The sequence below is a fragment of the Pieris napi genome, chromosome 14, assembly GCF_905475465.1.
Source record: "Pieris napi chromosome 14, ilPieNapi1.2, whole genome shotgun sequence".
NCBI classification, from domain to species: domain Eukaryota; kingdom Metazoa; phylum Arthropoda; class Insecta; order Lepidoptera; family Pieridae; genus Pieris; species Pieris napi.
In genome coordinates this window covers 1,172,506-1,190,743 of record NC_062247.1, presented here as the reverse complement: position 1 = coordinate 1,190,743, position 18,238 = coordinate 1,172,506, and the positions used below count along the sequence as shown (strand labels likewise).

The following is an 18,238-nucleotide window of genomic DNA, read 5'->3' as shown; positions in this document are numbered from 1 at the left end:
GTCAGAGAGTACTTCAAGAGCAAACGTGTATGGTGAGAGAACGTAAGTGTTTCCTATAGGTCTACCGGAGTCTCACGGTATAAAACAAAAATAAAAAAATTAGATTTTCATATTGCAATGTCATCCGTCAAATCAAAGTACGAGATATGTCAACGGCTGCTGAGACTTTTTGGATTAACTTCTTTAAATTTGTTGTTTTTGTGAAAATGTCCAAAAAGTCACTCCTATCTTAAGCGAGAAATTTTGTTTTCAATGTTTATCGTAAAATAAAGGAAGAACACCTTACCACCACAGAATAAAACTCAATCTTTGATTTTACAGCGCGTGCTAGAAAATCAAAGATTGACCGCAGCCAAGAAGGGCCGTCCCCTGGCCGGGTAGTCCATTAAGTATTACGTCAGCAGATTTACTGCAATTTACCAATGTTGTATTTTATTTTTCTTGTACAAATGTATCAGAGTGCCGAGCGTTGGCAAGCTTTTATAAATAAATAATTGTTTTTATAACGCTAAATGCAAAAAAGGTTTGATGGGCGTAATAATTAATTTGGTGCCGCTATTTCCCAATAACGCAAAAATAATAAACAAAATCCTTGTATCTTAATCGACCATGACGAATCGAAGCTCCATTTCATATCGGATATTGGGTAATAACCATCCTTCGAACCTATCAAATATTATTAGATTTGGAACTGTGAGAAATTCTAGTTTATACGCAATTTCCGAAATTGGTGTTTTAAAATTAAATGGCTGATTCATTTGTCAAGTACCTAAAAGAAGAGACAAGCTGCCCACAGGGAATGCTTTGGGGGGCTAGTTCTTTCTCTTTTAGCTATACATCCTTTTTTATTGTTTTTATTTATTTTCTTTCTTCCAATTTAATATATTTGATAGTCCTGTACAAAAATATCGAAAACTGTTTCTTATTTATTACTATTTTTTTAAATTTATTTCTATTTATAATATTCATATCTTTATGATATGTGTCCGTATCTCATTTGTTCCGGCATTGAAATAATTAGGAGGTTTAATCCCAAAATAAAAATATACCGTCATATTAGTGTGATAGAGAGATGTGACAATTATTTTAACAATTTATAAATTTTAAAACAATTGCAACACGTTTTTACATTAGTAGACTCTTTGAGACAAGGTTTAAAAGGAGGACCTACTTCAGATCATGAATTAATTTAGCAAGAATAGTTTCAATAGACTAATTCTCAGTACAGATTATATCAAGTCGGCTACAATTAAAAATCGCGGCTTAAATTAACTCATCAATTTTTATTACGCATATTATCGTGCGATTATCAAGTGCGTAGGGTTTCCTGTAATAGGAAACGGCAGGTGTTTCCCCTATACCCCAGCCCTTACCATTTCCGTATAGGCTCTTACCGTAAATCCTGCAGTTTCGAAATAGACACCGCGTAGCGCGCACGTACCATGGCCGCGCCCGTGCCAGCGCCTAGAACGCGTTTGGCGTTTCATCCTAACAATATACATGTAAGTTTATATACGACCTCCTCAGTGCAATAAAAATAGTTCAAGCTTTGTTTATGGTGGTCCTGAATGTCAAATTTTGAATTTAGAATGTTTTGTTCTTACGCCATGAAATCTGTGAAGTTTAAAAAGCTTTTTAACCTGTGGTCGTCGTGTGAACTTCGGAAATCGGAACGGTTTTGACATATCGAGGACGTAAAATTTACATAAATGCGTAATTTTTAATGTTTTGCGTTACATGCGCAAGCGCAGACCTTCGCGCGTGGGAACCTGATTTTCTGCAATCTTTGCATTCTGTTGCGTTGAGTAATAATTATGTTGTTTCCACTGTTTTTCGTCTTCTATAAACAATTCTTTATTATTTTTGCCGTATTGTTTAATCAACCATTATTTATTGAAGATATACTTTTTTGGCGCGGGTAAAAATAATGAGAGTAAATTTTCTTTATGTTAGTGTCGTTTTTTCTACAAACGTAGTTAAGGCGAAAGATAAAAATTTTGAAAATATTTTTATCTTGTTGCGAAAAAGAAGTATAAATTCTTACGTTTGTTTACACAGGTTATTTTTATTAAATACTAACTACTACTGCAACTGGTTATTATAATTAAGATGAACATATAATAAATTATTGTTTAAATGTATTTAAATATAACATTGTAATCGTAATAATTATTTCATTATATAAAAATCGCAGCTGTTCGTATTTCCGCGTTTATTCTTTTTTTTAATTTTTAAAGTTATCTTACTACAGAAATATGATAAAAACCTCCTTTATTAATTACATAAGATTATTTATAAGCGATTGCTTGCTATACGGATTAAATATTTCCACTTAAAACTTGTGTGGCGTTTCCAAAATTCTTCCGTAGCTTCAAGTGTCTAGTTTCAAGACTTTTCTCATTTTGTTTTGACATTTATCAGTCATGACAAACTAAACATTATAAAAACAAACTCAAAGCAAACATAGGCCAACGACCAGAGCTTTTGTTTTTAATTAATTTTAGTGTAGGTGTGTTTTAAAGCTGTATTGATATCTTGTGGTTAGCGGTTTCTCCGTCCCGTCCAGGAAGTTAGCCGAGTTGACACAACTGTCGCAAAGTACCTACATAACTAAGCAAAGTTCCCGGATTTGTATTTTTTATTTTATTGAAACATTAATATTAAATATAAAAAAGGGTGCGTGTACTTATGTACGCGCGTAAGAAGTTAAATACTTCTTTGGCATTATTAAAAATAGTTTTTGATTGCATGCAAATAATTAATTACAATTAAATAATCAAAGTTTGGAAAAGGAGTCAAAGGAATAAAGTTCAGTTTACATTTGAAAAATTAAATAAATAAATATTTATTATTATTCTCTTACATTAAGTGTAACATAAATTCTATTATTATTCGAATGTTGTTTTTAAATTATGTCCAATGCCGTAGCATCTTCCGTGGGCAACTTCATTCTGTTAATTTTGTGTCACGGTGCGCGCGCATCGTAAAATTTCACTCTCATCAATTTATCATAACGCGCCTAAAGAAGTATAACTTCAAAAATACTTTTTATTATAATTAGAATTATTCTATTTTATATAAATATACAAAATTTTTATATGAATAAAAACAATAACCAAAGCTCATGACTAAAAACTAAATATGATACAAAATTAAGTTATTTTTACGTTTTTCTCTATTTCAGACCACAATCAAAGTCTACGCGCGTTGTCTTCGCCCAGATATCGAATACAAAACCCTCTCCGTCACCTGGGGCACCACAGCCAAGGAAGTGGTCTCCACGCTGCTGGGCAAGTTCCGCATGAGGCACAGAGACCCTCGGCTGTTTTATCTCAGCATGGAAGTCAGGGTACGAGCTGCTGGTCTTCGAACCACCCTGGTGCTGGATGATGATGCAAGACCGGCAGCGCTACAGGCCTGTCATCCTAAAGGATACTCCAAGTAAGTGTAACTTGTTGTTATTTAATAGTAATAAAACTTTATTCATGACAGAAATATGGTTGTGACAAAATGGATCAAACGCTATTCCCCACACCCGTGTAGTGTTGTTGATTACAATTATTTCGTGGTACATGGTGCAAGTTAATAAATAATGTGACGGTAATTTTTATTTCCAACGCCGATAAAGAAGTTTGACTTCAAAAAGGAACATGGCGCGTAACCCAAAAACGTGACGCGTACGGCGTAACGAAAAAATGTTACATTAAATTTTTTCCAACCCCGATAAAGAAGTTTCACTTCAAAAACAATTAAGAAAAAGAAGTAAGTGTTACAACTAATCAAACAAAAGACGTATAAGAGCTTAAGTATGCGTGAATGTATGTGTATGTGTGTGGGCGTATAATACACTCTGTATTTGAGTGTGGCTGAGAGTTGTTATAACCGCTGTGTCTGTTTTTGGAACCTCAGACTCATGTCAAAATACATAAGGTCTCTGTAGATTCGAAATCCAATTCGGCAACCATAATTTTTATGCGTGTGAGTTTATATCTGGATAATTTCATTATTATATATTTGGAAGATTTTGTTATATATATATATAACATATGTCTGTTCCTATTAACTCTCTATTTAATTAATACTTCACAAATCAAATCTGAATGAATGAAAGGGAGGAGGTTTTTTTTACACTTGAAGTCTAAATTTACTTTAATGCAATTTGTAAAATGAAGAACATGAGAAGAACCGGTCAGTCTTCTGCCACTCCTCTTAGTCGGCAAATATTTTGTATTACTTCTACTGAAAGACATTGAATTGTGCTTCAGCGTGTGACACTCTTCCTTGAGGTTGTAGGTTTGATCCCCTGCTGTGCACCGATGGACTTTCTATGTGCGCATTTAACATTCGCGCGTCAAGCACAAGGCAGATCACATACTTGCCTATTTGATGAGTAAATCTATATATCAAAATCCCGAATACTATGATTCTACTTAAATAACTAAATAAAGTATAAAAGCGCAAGTTGTTTAATTGAAACACAAGCATACATATATATCTTGGCATATTAATGATTTATTCACGACATATTGTTTGTCTCGTAATATCTAGGTTACAATTAAATCCCATATTGGGACAAATTTAATAATTAGATCGCAACCTTTGTGCCTTATCAGACTAAGCAATATTAATTGCAGATATCAGACAATAAATTAATATGATAATTATAGTATGATAATAACATTGAGTCTCCGATGATATACATATAAGTATTTTAAACTGCTTATTAGGAATATATTCCTAATCACACACAATCACATTTTTTCACATCTTATTTACATATAATATACAAAAATAAATACATATACAATTTTATTAAGCTAAGATCATCTTCCCTCTCCATCCTATTTTATGTTTTGCCGTAATCATTTAATTTTTGCCAGTTACCCTTTCAATCTCGGCACAAGATAGCTTAGTGTAGAAACATCAGAAATTAAAAAATAATCTTCAAATAACATTGCGTGGTAAACAACAACATAAAATAGTCAGTGATAGCTGACACTTCTAAATAAAAGCTATCAATAAAAGTTTGTCCCATGCCCCATTATAAATATTTAGTAAGCAAGGTAGCAAATAAGGTGGTGATACTTCTGCAATTTTTTGTATTGCTTCAGTACCGTCGATCGGAACCCCTTCACGTTTAAAGGCCTCCTCCAGCATTTGCCAACTGACTCTGTCTTTGACTTCCTCTGTCCATTGTGTCCTCTTCCATGTCCAGAAAAGATAGAAGCGGTAGCAGGCCACGCTGCTACCGCTTCTATCTTTTCTACCTTTTTTTTGGGCGCTCTCTTCTCCTTCTTCCCCTTGGTTGTCTTTAAAATCCATCTTTTATCTGTGTATCTTGCTATATGCCCCGCCCATTGCCACTTCTGTTTTAGGGCCTAATGTAAGGCATCCATGACTTTTGTTTTCGTCTTATTTTTTCGCTATTTATCTATTTATCTCATTTTTAGTTATTCTTTCCATTGCTTTCTGGCATGCCACTAATTTGGTTTTTATTTTGTGTTATGTATGTAGCCAAACGTATTGCTTATTATCGACTATTACTATTTGTTATTAAAGCACAGGAAGCCTAACATTTCACCTAAATAAAAGTTACGAGTTTAAATTTAAAATCCACTGTCCCGAAGCTTCATGTGTACAGCAGGTAGCTTTTTATTATGAACTAGAAGTAAAACTTAACGATAAACGAAATAAACGTTTGTTTTTTCTGTAAAATGTCAAAACACAAAACTCGCGCTTCGAAATAGTAACATAGACCACCGCTCAAAAAAGAAACGCTTTGTCCTCTTTCCGGTGCTATTCTTGGCTTAAACACGGGATTTTAATTCTTCGAGAGCCCTTTGACCATATGGATTGTGTTTTGTTGACGTGTTTGATTTCGATTTAATTGCTTAGTCTGAAACGTATTAACGCACAATTTAATAGAGTAAAAGGAAGGGTGAGGGAAAAAAATACTCCAGTTATTTAAGGTACAAAACACATTTAAGAGTGCTTTAATGTGTGTTCATTCTGGAAATCAAATACAAATTTATTTAATAAAATTGATGCATACTTATAAAAGTACTTATAAAAAGTATGCATCAATTTTACTAAATAAATTTCTAAACTAAGCAAACATTTCAAAAAATATCTAAACTTAATATATATACCAGTTCCCAAATCAAGGGCATAGCAGGCAAAAAACTCTTCGCCACTCTTACTCGTCAAGTGTTTTACAAGGAAATTGCTAGGAACTGCCACAATTACGCCATTCTTCTTGACATATTGAAATCAAATATCATAATAATAACAAACGCTTAGCACGCAAAATAGAAGCGCGAATAAAACATAAAACTTCGTTTACACCGTGAAAATATAATGATTAATTATATAATTTTTCATTAATGGATGACGATATGTCTTAGACATCTTCTAGAGAATTCTAATTATATAAATAGCCTTTTTATAGAATTATGAATTTACAAACATTATTGCTCACCTAGCGTGCCTTTCGCCAGTTTTTCGATTAACCGATTATAATGTAAATTTTCCGTCATGCTATGGTATGCAACCAATTATCCTTAATGAACATTGTAGGTCAAAACATATTTATTTCCACAAATATACAGTATTTACAATATTTTTGTCCTACTTAATTAAAATATTTGTGTGTGTGGCAGTGTACCTTTAATGGCACCATTTCCTCGCTATATTGCGATACTTATTCGTTGAGCGAGGAGCCTTGCGATTCTATAACCGCGAAAACCGTTGTGAGAATTCGAAAAGTGAGTTACAGAATCGCATGGCAGCATTGGGGTCACCGGTACTATCTACCAGGCGCAAACTTAACATTATTTATGTACATAATTTTTATCAACGTAGATGTGAAATGCTGAGTATTTCTTATATACCGAGCCCGGCGTCAATAAAAAAAAATTAGAATTAAATATATTATTAATTGTAAGTCACTGCTTTGTATTGAACAATTCGTGTTGGATAGGCCATTTATCCAGACCATTTGAGATAAACGCGGGTACCTAGACCGCAGGGTAGCTAGATGTAAAGGAGACAGTTATAATATTAAGTATTACAACTATTTATAAAGCTTGGTGTAATAAAAAATAATGATGTTAAAAATCCCATATTTCACGGGCACTTTGCTCGTTCTAAATTGGTTTAAGTGGAGCAAGCAATTAGTTCACTATTTATGATTCAACTCAATCTATTAATCTATGTATTTGAAACAACGTAGAGCGATGTATGTTATCGATAAGTCAAAATTATTAAGAGTATATTATCTTGAGTGTAGCTCACTGGTACTGGTACATACAACTTTAGGTATACATATGTTTATAAACCCATTACACACAAAAATAGTGTAACCTTATAACGTCTGATCCTCGTAAATTGTAGCGAAGAAACATTTCGAACAGGTCAGCTTTCTAACAAAACTTATAATACCCATTTTTGCGTTGGTGATTAAAAATTAAAATTTCAGACTCATGTAAATAAAATCACAAAACTTTAGTAGTATTTAAAATATATATTATAATTCGAAAACTACATAAAATTTATTATAATTTCACAAAAAAGTACGTACAATTTACTTATACCTGTTTTCAGATTTTCTCTTCAAATGCGTCCTGGTGGCTTGGTGAAGATCTACGACTCCGCTCTCATGTCCTCATCACAGTATAAGTGCCTCCTTACAAGTGAGAGGACCACTGCTGACGAGCTCCTGGCTATCCTCTTACATTGCTATGACTCAACGGAAGGCGTTGAGAGGTTCTCGTTGTATGAGGTAAGCCTCTTGAGAACCAGTAATAGAGAATAAAAAAAAGTGCGTGCGTACAAAGTACACATGTCAGAAATGAAACTTCTTTGGCAAACTTAATTTTTAAGTCTTGTTCACATTTATACAAATCTAAAACTTAAGATTTCCGAGACTTAGACGGAGGGAAAAAGGAAGATATGTTAGGAATTTAATTAATTTAATTGTCATTGAAATATTAAGTGTCGAAAATTAATACAAATTATATATTTTCTTTTTCTTCAATGATAAAAACACGTGGCATTTTAATTTACAATTCGTCATTTGAGATTTCAATAAACTTCTTTGCATAAAATATGAAATACATTTCATAAATTCTCTTTACGAAATTTAAAATTAAAAAATAGAATTTCTATAAGGTTATTCGCCCTTCTCACTCTCTCTCTTTTCTTCGTCTAAAACGGTGCACATCTTCGTGACACTAATATTATTATTATTGCGTTTCATCCGGAAAAAAATTGGCTTCATGCACTTAAAGAAGTTTCACTTCATAAATATTATATAATTAAATATAATTAAATTATAAAATTAAATACAAGCGTAACCCACTCCTTTGATAACATTTTACTTGATGTTGTTTTCTGGATAGACAAAGTTTCAATTAAAGCATCAAAGAATGACATCTAAACAAGATTTTAACTTTACTATTAAGTTTCTATAATATTTTTACAATACATAGTAATAATAAAAATAATTAAAAATTAATAAAAACAAAATGAAAACAAATTTAAAAAGGCAATGTGGCAATGTTACTTTAAAATTCATTAGATTTTCGATCAACGTTTTTATACAAATACTATCACATTGAAACACTCACAAACACAACCTTTAAATTACAGGTTTGCCCAGCACAAGAGTACGAAAGGAAACTTCACCCAGACGATCTTCCACTTCTGGTCCAACGCGCGTGGCCCACAGACAGTGACTGCCACTTCAGGGTTCGAAGGAATCCTCGAGCGCCCCCATTGCCCCCACGGACTATCCCCCTCCCAGAACCAGAAGAAGAACCTTCTAGGGCATTATCAGCTCTATCCCTTGAGTCGGATAGCGATAACCGAAGGTACAGCCCAGTATACAAGTTCCCAAGTATAAGTTATTGCAGGGAAACAAAAAATGATTATTTGTATATATGACCACGCGACATATATATGTACATATGGAAAGAACCAAAGATGGATGTTGTATGATATTCATAGTGTTATTTGTAAAAAATAAATCAGTTATTTTAGTTAAAGTACTCTTATTTGTTGTGTTTCTCCGAGGGAGTCGGTACGGAATAAGTTTAAGGAATTAAATATTATGACACTATCTGGTCAATATATTCTTGAAGCCTTGTTGTATGTCCAAAAAAATATAAACGATTTTAAAACAAATGGTGACTTTCACCAGTATAATACGCGAAATAGAACTAATTTGAGTGTACGACCAACCAGGCTCCAAAAGATAAATCACTCCTTATATGGAAATTGTATTCGTTTTTACAACAAACTCCCAAGCGCAATTAGAGAATTATCACTAAATAAATTCAAAGTCCTCGTTAAACGAAAATTAATCAACAAAGCTTTTTATAAATTTGAGGACTACTTAAATGATCCTAATCCTTGGGATTGAATTGCTCCAGTTCAAACAATTTGTATGACAATACTTGGCGATTAAAAAGAGTGGCGGAAAGTTTCTTGCCAGTTCTTCTTACCCGCTCTACGCCCTTGACTTGCGAACTGGTAGTAAATGTAAATTTACGATTAATTTAACTTGACTATTCAAAAGTGTACTTAGTTACCTACTTGAATAAAGATATTTTGAGTTTGAGTTTGAGTTTGAGCTTATATCACAGTAAACATTTGACAGGAGGCGAACGAGTACTTAAGAGTGCAATTAAACTGGTTTACTTTTTATAAGGGAGTAATTGTAAGGCTTGTAATAAAAGATCTGTCTTTTAGGAAAGTAATTGCACAATAATTTAATCAATGTTTCATACTCAAATACGATAATCAACTGACGCATGTTTTAAACAAACCCAAAATAAGTTTTCAGTTAATGTTTTCTTTTAATTGTTATGTAATGTTCGTAATAATTAATATAAATTAATATATTGTAATGTATTTGAAATAAGATTATCAGTTTCATCCAGTTATTTTTTAATTAATTTTGATACCAAGTTATTAGGTTGTCTCCATATTAAATTCGTGTTAAAGACCACGTACTATTGCGCATACGCATTACACATACATATATGTATAGTAATAATGATCATTTCGTATACTTTATAACCTAAAATTAACATTGAATCTGTAAAAACATTTCGTTAGACGGAAATAAATAAAATAGTTTTGTACTGACATTTTAGAATTGGTGTAAATTGTAAATAAAATTAATATAATGTAGCTAGTAGACACCAAAGAGGCGAGAAGTATATTGTTATGTGATGTTTTATTTATTTTTGGACTATGTCCACTGAATTTAACGATGTAATAAATATGAATATGTTTTACATTGTTTTTTATTTTTTCTTTAAACTACCGTCACCGCAGCGACAAAATTTTAAAAACGTTTTAATTTTGGGACACATTTCCTAATACTCTGAAACACTAGTGCTTTTTAGTCCTTGCAGGACAACTTACCTTATAATAGACCATCCTATCACAAAGAAACAAAATTCTAGTCAGACTATTTCAGTTCAGTATCATTGCGTAGTTTAAATCACTGTGCTCCCGTACACTACGAATTCAATTCTAGATTTGAATATCGAACTCACTCCAAACAGCACAGTGATTGGTTGTTTTTATCCAATCGAATTGATGTGTGGAGAATCGAAATTTGAAATCCCTAAGTATTTTATAAATATATTTTCAAAGGAAGAAAAAATGCCAAATCGATATAAAGTATTTTATTTACAAATGATTGCAACAATGAAGTACAGACGATGCATTATAATTACAAGAGTATGTCCAAAAAATGGGTATTAGATAATATCTAACGGCACTAGAGATAATTCAGTATTTATACAGACGTGATTCGTACCTTACGGTGCCGCCATAGAGCTGTCAATAACGTTAGACAATTCCATACGTATACAATCTACTAGCACAAACGTATAGGAAAATAATTCATATGACACTCCGCGACAAACACAAAAATTTTCTTGAACTACCTTCGGAATTTAACAACTGTAAATTTTTGCAAGTATTGTAAAATAAGACGTGAAATTTATCGCAGATGCTATAATTAAATTGACGAATCAAAGTACTAATGTTTATAATACGGGAATTTAAACATATCAGTTCATAGACTGTACAGCGCTGGTATTTATACCTTTAATAGTACCGTACCGTACCGTAGTTGTTATGACCGCTTTCTAGTGTTTTAACTCGCAAATTATGATATACTATGACGGCACCTCTCTATATCTCTTCACGACACAATCATTTACACCAAAAACTGAAGCCCAGAAAGCCGTCTGTTGGCCTCCTAGCAAAGTCAATTAATTATTTTACATTATTAGGAAAACAGAACAAATTATGGAACAGGGAATTGGTCCATATTTTTACAAGGACTTTAACTTGCAATATTTTGAATAAATTACTATTAAACGCAACGTATTTTTTACAAATATACTCCAATTCTACTATTTAGAATTATTTTTAAATATAAATACTTAAAATCAACATCTACATCGCCGAACGAAAATTATTAGCTAGCAATAGCATAAATAATCACAACATATATAGATCCAAGAAGCCGGCTTCGTTCCGTTCTCAAAGCCACCAAAGCTCAGGAAATCGAAACAGCGTCTTTATGCGCGAAAACGGATACTCAAAATCTCTGAAAATTACACAAAATGGCAAAACAACCGGTCCGTAAGCACCGCGTGCGTCCTCCGCACCGTATCCCACCGAAGCCTCTGGGATTCCCCGAACGTCTATCGCCTCGATAGAGAGCTCGAACGCCCCTCGACCGGCGGGCCTATCTATATTTACAATTAATTAATAATATCATCGATGAAAGTGCATAAGTGTATCGACGTAAAATCTCGTAGCTCGATGAGTTGCAAGGATATCGGTGCTATTAAGGCGGGTACTAAGAGATGAGAGTGGCCAAGCGGTCCAAAACAATAATCCTTCGACACACCCGCGCATCGCGAGCCCCACGACGCGGGAGACGACATCTTCCACCGAGAGCTTCTTCGCCGAACGGTCCGGATACGGTGCAGAGACACGAGGCAGGGGCTAGAGGGCGTTGAGAGCGCGTCTCGACGGCCCGTAGTCCTCCGGCGGATCGCGTTCGCGCGGTCTGGCACTTCGCTCTTCGCGGGGATAGCTCTCTCTGGCGTAGTCGCGGCCGTACTCCCTCGTGTAATCGTGACCGTAGGCCTCGTCCGCTCGGTAGTCGTGGGAATATCCATCGTGATAGTCGCGATCTCGCGGATATTCCCGCGGATACCGGTGGTATTGATCGCGGGGGTAGTACTCCTCTTCGAGGCGCTCCGGTCGGGCCGCCCGTGATCTGGCACCTGGATTATTGAATTCAATATTAGCGAAGGAACAACAGTCTTTTTGGGTTAGTGAGTAACACGATGACAAGTCAACTGCAATGTTATGAAGCATTCTCGCGACCGGATAATTAAATTTACAGTTAGGTCACACGGCACACGAGGGCTGGAAGGGGTCGTGGCACACTGGCACGCACTTACGAGGCCCTGTTAAGGTACAGGCGGCATGACCTCCCCGACATTTCGCACTTTGCCCGGACAAGGGACCACCCCAGCGGCCGGCGTCGGCAGTGGCGTCGCTGCAAAATGCAAACCGATACCCAATGTAACCTTTGACAACACCGCCTGCTCTATCTTTCAACTCGACCGTGTCCACTTCATGCATCTCGTGGCTTGGTTGAATTTGAAAGTCAAGTGCAAAGATTTGCTTCAAAAATAGCGTCGAAAATAAAAGACATCGATTTCAGGTGCAAATCCAGGTGAAAATTAGTAGAAGCAACACCACGGTTAGTGAAAGCAATACTTGGGATCCGAAGTGACTCAACCTGGACGGTACGCCGGTCTGCTAAATGACAACAGGATAAAATGGTCTTCCGCGATGCTAATGCGCTTGCCCAGATGCTTGTACTGAAATGAACAGGAACTAGTGAAATGAAACTATAATAATGTATGAGAACTAATCTAAAAGCGACACAACATTCAGCTATCGTGTGAGAGATGATCGGTGCAGAGTGAAATCAAAAGCCTACGATTTAAATTTATATTCAGCAGTGTATGGCCCGGAAGTAACTGAATGGGACCTTTTCTTAAGGTTAAATTTGAGAGACTAACAAAAAACAATGTCTGAATATAAACTAAAATATAATTTTGGAAAGACGTTTTCACAACACCGAGATGAGAATTTTTTTAAAGCCGTTGTTGCCATGGTTAAGTTATTGTCTGATATTATCCCTTATAATATAAAAAAAAACGACGGGTTGCACTCCGGGAGTGCCGGCTGAAGTGAAAACTTGAATATTAACGTTGTGCATTTTTGATATTTTGGAATGGTTAGGGAATAATTTTGCACGAATTGCTTTAATTATCAGTATTAAAGTACTATCATTTATGTGGTAGAATACAATATATATTTATCGCGCTATCGTACACAAACATGACAATTTATATTACATTAAATTCGCCGCGCCAGCTGTCTACTCTCCATCCGTCTTACGAATTTTCGATCAGGTCACGTGTCCTGACGCGAGTTTAACATTTTTTACCCATTCCAAAAAAAGTGTATAACGCCGCTAAAGAAGTTTTCACTTCAAAAATAACTCTAAAATTGTAAAACTCCAGTGAATGAGACAGACAAATTCCTGTGTATTCTGCTTTTAAATAGACTTTGCTAAAGAAGGAGTTACAGTTAATACCATACAATTGTTAGTTACCTCTCTCCCTCTCGTAATTATAGGAGTCGGACCTCTCCCGGTGACCTCCAGAGTGAGCAGGGGGTTCAATATTAACAAATATTGTTAGTTACAGAGTATGGGTGATGCTCAAGACAGGAAACTTAGAAAGTAAATGAAAGATGAAAGGACGCATTTCGCTTGTTTCTGATTGGTCGAAAGGAATGTCACAAATCAGTAGACGTTGTCTATGAATAGATTCTAATCTATTCATTCGATATGACATGACTTTTGACGCGCTGTCGTTTTATCTTTCGTTTAAGTTTCTCCCCCTTCATTGTGAATTGAGACAGGTGTCAATGTCAAAAGTCACGCATGAGTTTCAATCGAAGTGTTTATTTTTTTAGTATACTTTGAAGAAATACAAAGATTTATCCGTTCATTAAACAAACAATGCACGCAAACGTTCTATTAAAACTCTGGACATTTACACTTTTATTAATTTAAACCGAAATATAATGTATAAGTATGACGAGGTACAGTATCAGTTTTATAAATTCAAATTAAATTAAATTGATATTTTTAATATGTTTCCTATAAATGAAATCATGCTTGTCATACTAACAAAGCCATTTATTTACATAAGTTATATGTGATAGACGTTTTGTTAGTAATTTCTTGATAATTTCCATCCTCCACATTTATATTTATTCCCTTTAAAGCAATCATATTTTTATAACCATTAGTACGGAATAAATCAATAAGGATGGAATGCCGATTATGTATAGTCTGTGCGTACATCATAAAGAGAACCGTCGGTTTTGGGGCAGTGTTAGCCATTATTATAGTCGACGCATTTTAAACTGAGGCGTCGGACAATAATTAATGTCACTGACAGTAGAAATGTGCAGGCAACGCAACCCGTTATCGATACTACGCGGATAGCTACGCGGTCAGTGGCGTAACAATAGAATGGCAGGGTTGGCAAAATGCTACGGGCCCCAAGAGGGGCCCTGCCCAAGAGATATTATGTTCTCTGTATTGTGAAGTCTCCAATACGCATTGGGCTAGCGTGGGGACTACAGACAATTCCCTCTAGCCTAAACGACGAGGCCTATTGCCATTAATGGGACATATACATTATACAACGTGTAATTCTGATAGGGCCTCATCAAAAGAATTTGCCAAGGGCCCCAGATGGTATAGTTACGCCACTGTACGCGGGGTTGAAGCGTCATCGTAGAATTCTAGAAAAATACCAAGAAAAATTTTGACGAGGGTTAAAAAAATTCCGATTTGCAAACGTATTTAATGGAAAGAGCGGATATAGTCCACTCTGGACTTTTTACGAAAAGCGGACTTTCTCAGAAAAACCAATTACCACAAGACTTGGGACAAAACTAGCATATCGATCGTACCTATCCCATTATCGATATGCACCTTTACAATTCTTACGCACATCACTACACCTCTCCATCTGTAAGTGCGAGCGAGACCGACCGATAAATATGATTTATAACCCGTAGCCTCAATTCATAATGCGTCGAGTATAGTTAGTTAGTCATAGTAAGCATTTAAAATGACTGAAATGGTTAGTTCATAACGCCGGCTCTCTTTCCGAATAGACAATTTGTCAAGCGGAATCGCTGGTACAAACTTGGCCTCTTCCAAACTTATTTAAGTATTCCGTGAGTACGCTACGAGACGACATCTACAACACTAATCTTAGTACCTGAGTACACTTGATTGTGCCTTTGACCACGGCCGGTGTAACCTGGCCAAATCAGTATGTATATTATCTATTATCATCAAGATATGTTCTATGGTATACTTGGCGCATCTTTCGGTATTCACCTTTGTGGTATTAAGGTCCAACGTCAATCACTCAAACAAGAGCTGTCAAACCATTTTCTGTACGAAGCTTGACTTATGACAGTGGAGACGAGATTGTGACCGAATTATTAGAATGTGAACTCCTTGTATGTATGTCGGGGCGATGACGTTACTGTCAGCTGTCAACGTCAAAGTCAAATCAGTTTAAAACCGTTAATTTGATTTGACTTTGTTATTTATAAGCTCTGTCATATAATGACTCTGGCAGTTGACAGTATCGCCAAAGCTCCCATACATAAATTATTATCAATTTATGCGTAAAAACTAAACAAGTCTAAAAGTTCTTGTTGGTCGCTTCATAGAGACCGTGATTTTGTCAAAACAACCTAAAACATTAGGCAGTTTTGACATTTGACATTCTATTATGACATAATTAAAAATTTTATGAACTTTTTTTATTATTGTATAAAAATTGTGTAGTTTGATTTCTTTCAAATGGAAAACATTTTTATACGATTTATTAAATTTTATTCCCGATACTTCAAACGAATTTTTTTTCTTAATTTAATTTAAAAAAAAATTAATTAAAGCATTCATTTGTCTCTTTCATTACAGCGTGAACGCAATTCGATAGAAAGAGACGAACTTACTGATTTAGTTTTTTATAATTATCACAGTTTTAAAGGGCTATCTTTGTTTAGCCTCGTACTCACCAGGCTGGGCGTGAGGGGTTGCGGCGTGCGAGGGGTGAGGTGCGGGGCGAGGGGCGGCGGCCGCGACGGGCGGATGCGTTGCGTTCCAATAATTCTGCAATAAGTTTCCACGTTAATAGGATCGTACCAATTTTAAAAGACATCACATGACTCCAGTCTTTTGGCATTGTGAGGTGCTCATGTGGTGAATCACTTGAAATCAGAGGGGTTAAAATGTACAATGAAGACAAAAAAAACTACGGGTTGCACTCCGGGAGTGCCGGCAGAAGTGAAAACTTGAATATTAAAGTTGTGCATTTTTGATATTTTGGAATGGTTAGGGAATAATTTTGCACGAATTGCTTTACTTATCAGTATAAAAGTACTATCATTTATGTGGTAGAATACAATATTTATTTATTGCGCTATCGTACACAAACATGACAATTTATATTACATTAAATACGCCGTGCCAGCTGTCTACTCTCCATCCGTCTTATGAATTTTCGATTAATATTTTTACCCATTCCAAAAAAAAGTGTACAACGCCCCTAAAGAAGTTTTCACTTCAAAAATTCTTTTGTTTTTTTACAAAAATTTGTTGACACAAGAAATTACTACGTTCGTTTGTCGTATTATATTGAAAGGAACAATTTCGTTTTTCGTTGTAAACCCTCACTCTCCAGTGAGAATTTACCTCTTGTCTGATAGTCCTTTGACACATTAAAAATATCATTAAAAGCAAGTTCGATATTTCTATTTATAATAAAGATCAAACAATTCTATTATTCGAACGAACGAACGAACTTTGCACGTATACGTACTTCCAAATGATCCGCGATGCGTTGGCACGCATCCTCGAGCTGGTTATCGTCCAAGATGAGATCAAACATCTCATTGGGACACTGAGCCAGTTTCTCGGCAGCAACCATTTGCACCGACAGGTTCTTACTTTGCCCCTTCCCGCGGGATTTTATTAATCGTTGTAAAACCTGGAATATTTCAGATAAATAAACAAAATTTTTTGATTTGACTTCTACTTAATTTAGGTCGTTAGATATAATTAAAGAAATGTATAATACTAATTTTCATACAAGTTCCATAGTAGAGTCTAATCCAGTGTTTCCCAACGTGGGCCCCACGCCTTACAGGGGGGCAATTTTGTAGTTAAGGGGGGCAAACAAAATCGACTGGATATAACACAACGTGGAGACGTGAAACTGAAGCTAACCAAATTGGAACCTAATAGAAAATCTCTGTGCAGCAACCGTCAAGCGCCAGGAAGCAAATTAATATAGAAAACACTTTATTAAAATTATTTTGAATTTGAATTTCAGTTTTGTAATTATTTTTTGAAAATTTACTCATTGTTTCGTTAACAATTTCCTAGTGATTTCTTCCTAAAACCTATCATTTAAGTTTCTTAAATGAACACTTCAATTTTGTAATAATCAAAATTTCGTATGTTACATAGGGGGGCCTAAGAATTTTAGAAGCGCTAAGGTGGGGCACAAAAAAGGTTGGGAAACACTGACTCTAGCGTGTATAACGTAGTAAAAAAAATGGTAAATTATATTAATTTTACGATTGGCTACCTCTCTATCATCTTTTAAAACTCTTCTGCATAAACATTTCTTAACCTTATCCTATCCTGATCAATCGTGACTTGTATAAATCTTATGTTTCCTTTTACATCACTATTTGCTGTCCATGTATTTGTAAGATTAGCTTTTAAGTTTTTAGTCTGTTGTTAATATTTTTTTTTCTATTACTTTAGATTAAGGTACTATGTATATATATATATTTTTTTATATAACATTTGTTTCTGCACTTCTCGCACGAATCATGTTTCTTTTTTTAGTTTTTTCTTTAACTAGGGTTGCCTGGAAGAGATCGCTTATTAGCGATAAGGCCGCCCGTTGCATCCCTTATAATTTTTTTTGTATTGTGTTTGATTTATTGTTTTTTGCAACGAAGTGTTAATAAATAAAATAAATAAATAATTTTTAAATCCTGAAACTCAAAA

At 34.9% G+C, this 18,238-nt stretch overlaps 2 protein-coding genes across 28 annotated transcripts in view; one reads left to right on the top strand and one right to left on the bottom strand.

The window, feature by feature from the left end:
• Positions 1 to 9,049, top strand: part of LOC125056009 — a 71,851-nt gene extending 62,802 nt beyond the window's left edge. Inside the window, exons 1-4 of one of the 2 annotated variants that reach the window (XM_047658817.1) lie at positions 1,393 to 1,502; positions 3,185 to 3,441; positions 7,603 to 7,780; positions 8,650 to 9,049. In XM_047658817.1, the coding sequence (XP_047514773.1) occupies positions 1,443 to 1,502; positions 3,185 to 3,441; positions 7,603 to 7,780; positions 8,650 to 8,943 (789 nt within the window). In that variant the 5' untranslated portion in view covers positions 1,393 to 1,442 and the 3' untranslated portion in view covers positions 8,944 to 9,049. Of the gene's footprint in view, positions 1 to 1,392; positions 1,503 to 3,184; positions 3,442 to 7,602; positions 7,781 to 8,649 lie in introns of those variants that run through there. The other variant, XM_047658816.1, reaches the window with a different exon arrangement.
• Positions 9,050 to 10,682: 1,633 nt separating this feature from the next.
• The window catches only part of LOC125056039 (voltage-dependent L-type calcium channel subunit beta-2), a 151,422-nt gene continuing 143,866 nt past the window's right edge, over positions 10,683 to 18,238 (bottom strand). For 13 of the 26 annotated variants that reach the window (XM_047658873.1, XM_047658876.1, XM_047658877.1 and 10 more), the window contains 4 exons: positions 17,037 to 17,204; positions 16,234 to 16,327; positions 13,730 to 13,795; positions 10,683 to 12,320 (listed from right to left, as the gene is read on the bottom strand). In XM_047658873.1, the coding sequence (XP_047514829.1) occupies positions 12,037 to 12,320; positions 13,730 to 13,795; positions 16,234 to 16,327; positions 17,037 to 17,204 (612 nt within the window). In that variant the 3' untranslated portion in view covers positions 10,683 to 12,036. Of the gene's footprint in view, positions 12,927 to 13,729; positions 13,796 to 15,170; positions 15,462 to 16,233; positions 16,328 to 17,036; positions 17,205 to 18,238 lie in introns of those variants that run through there. The other 13 variants (XR_007117986.1, XR_007117987.1, XR_007117988.1 and 10 more) reach the window with 13 other exon arrangements.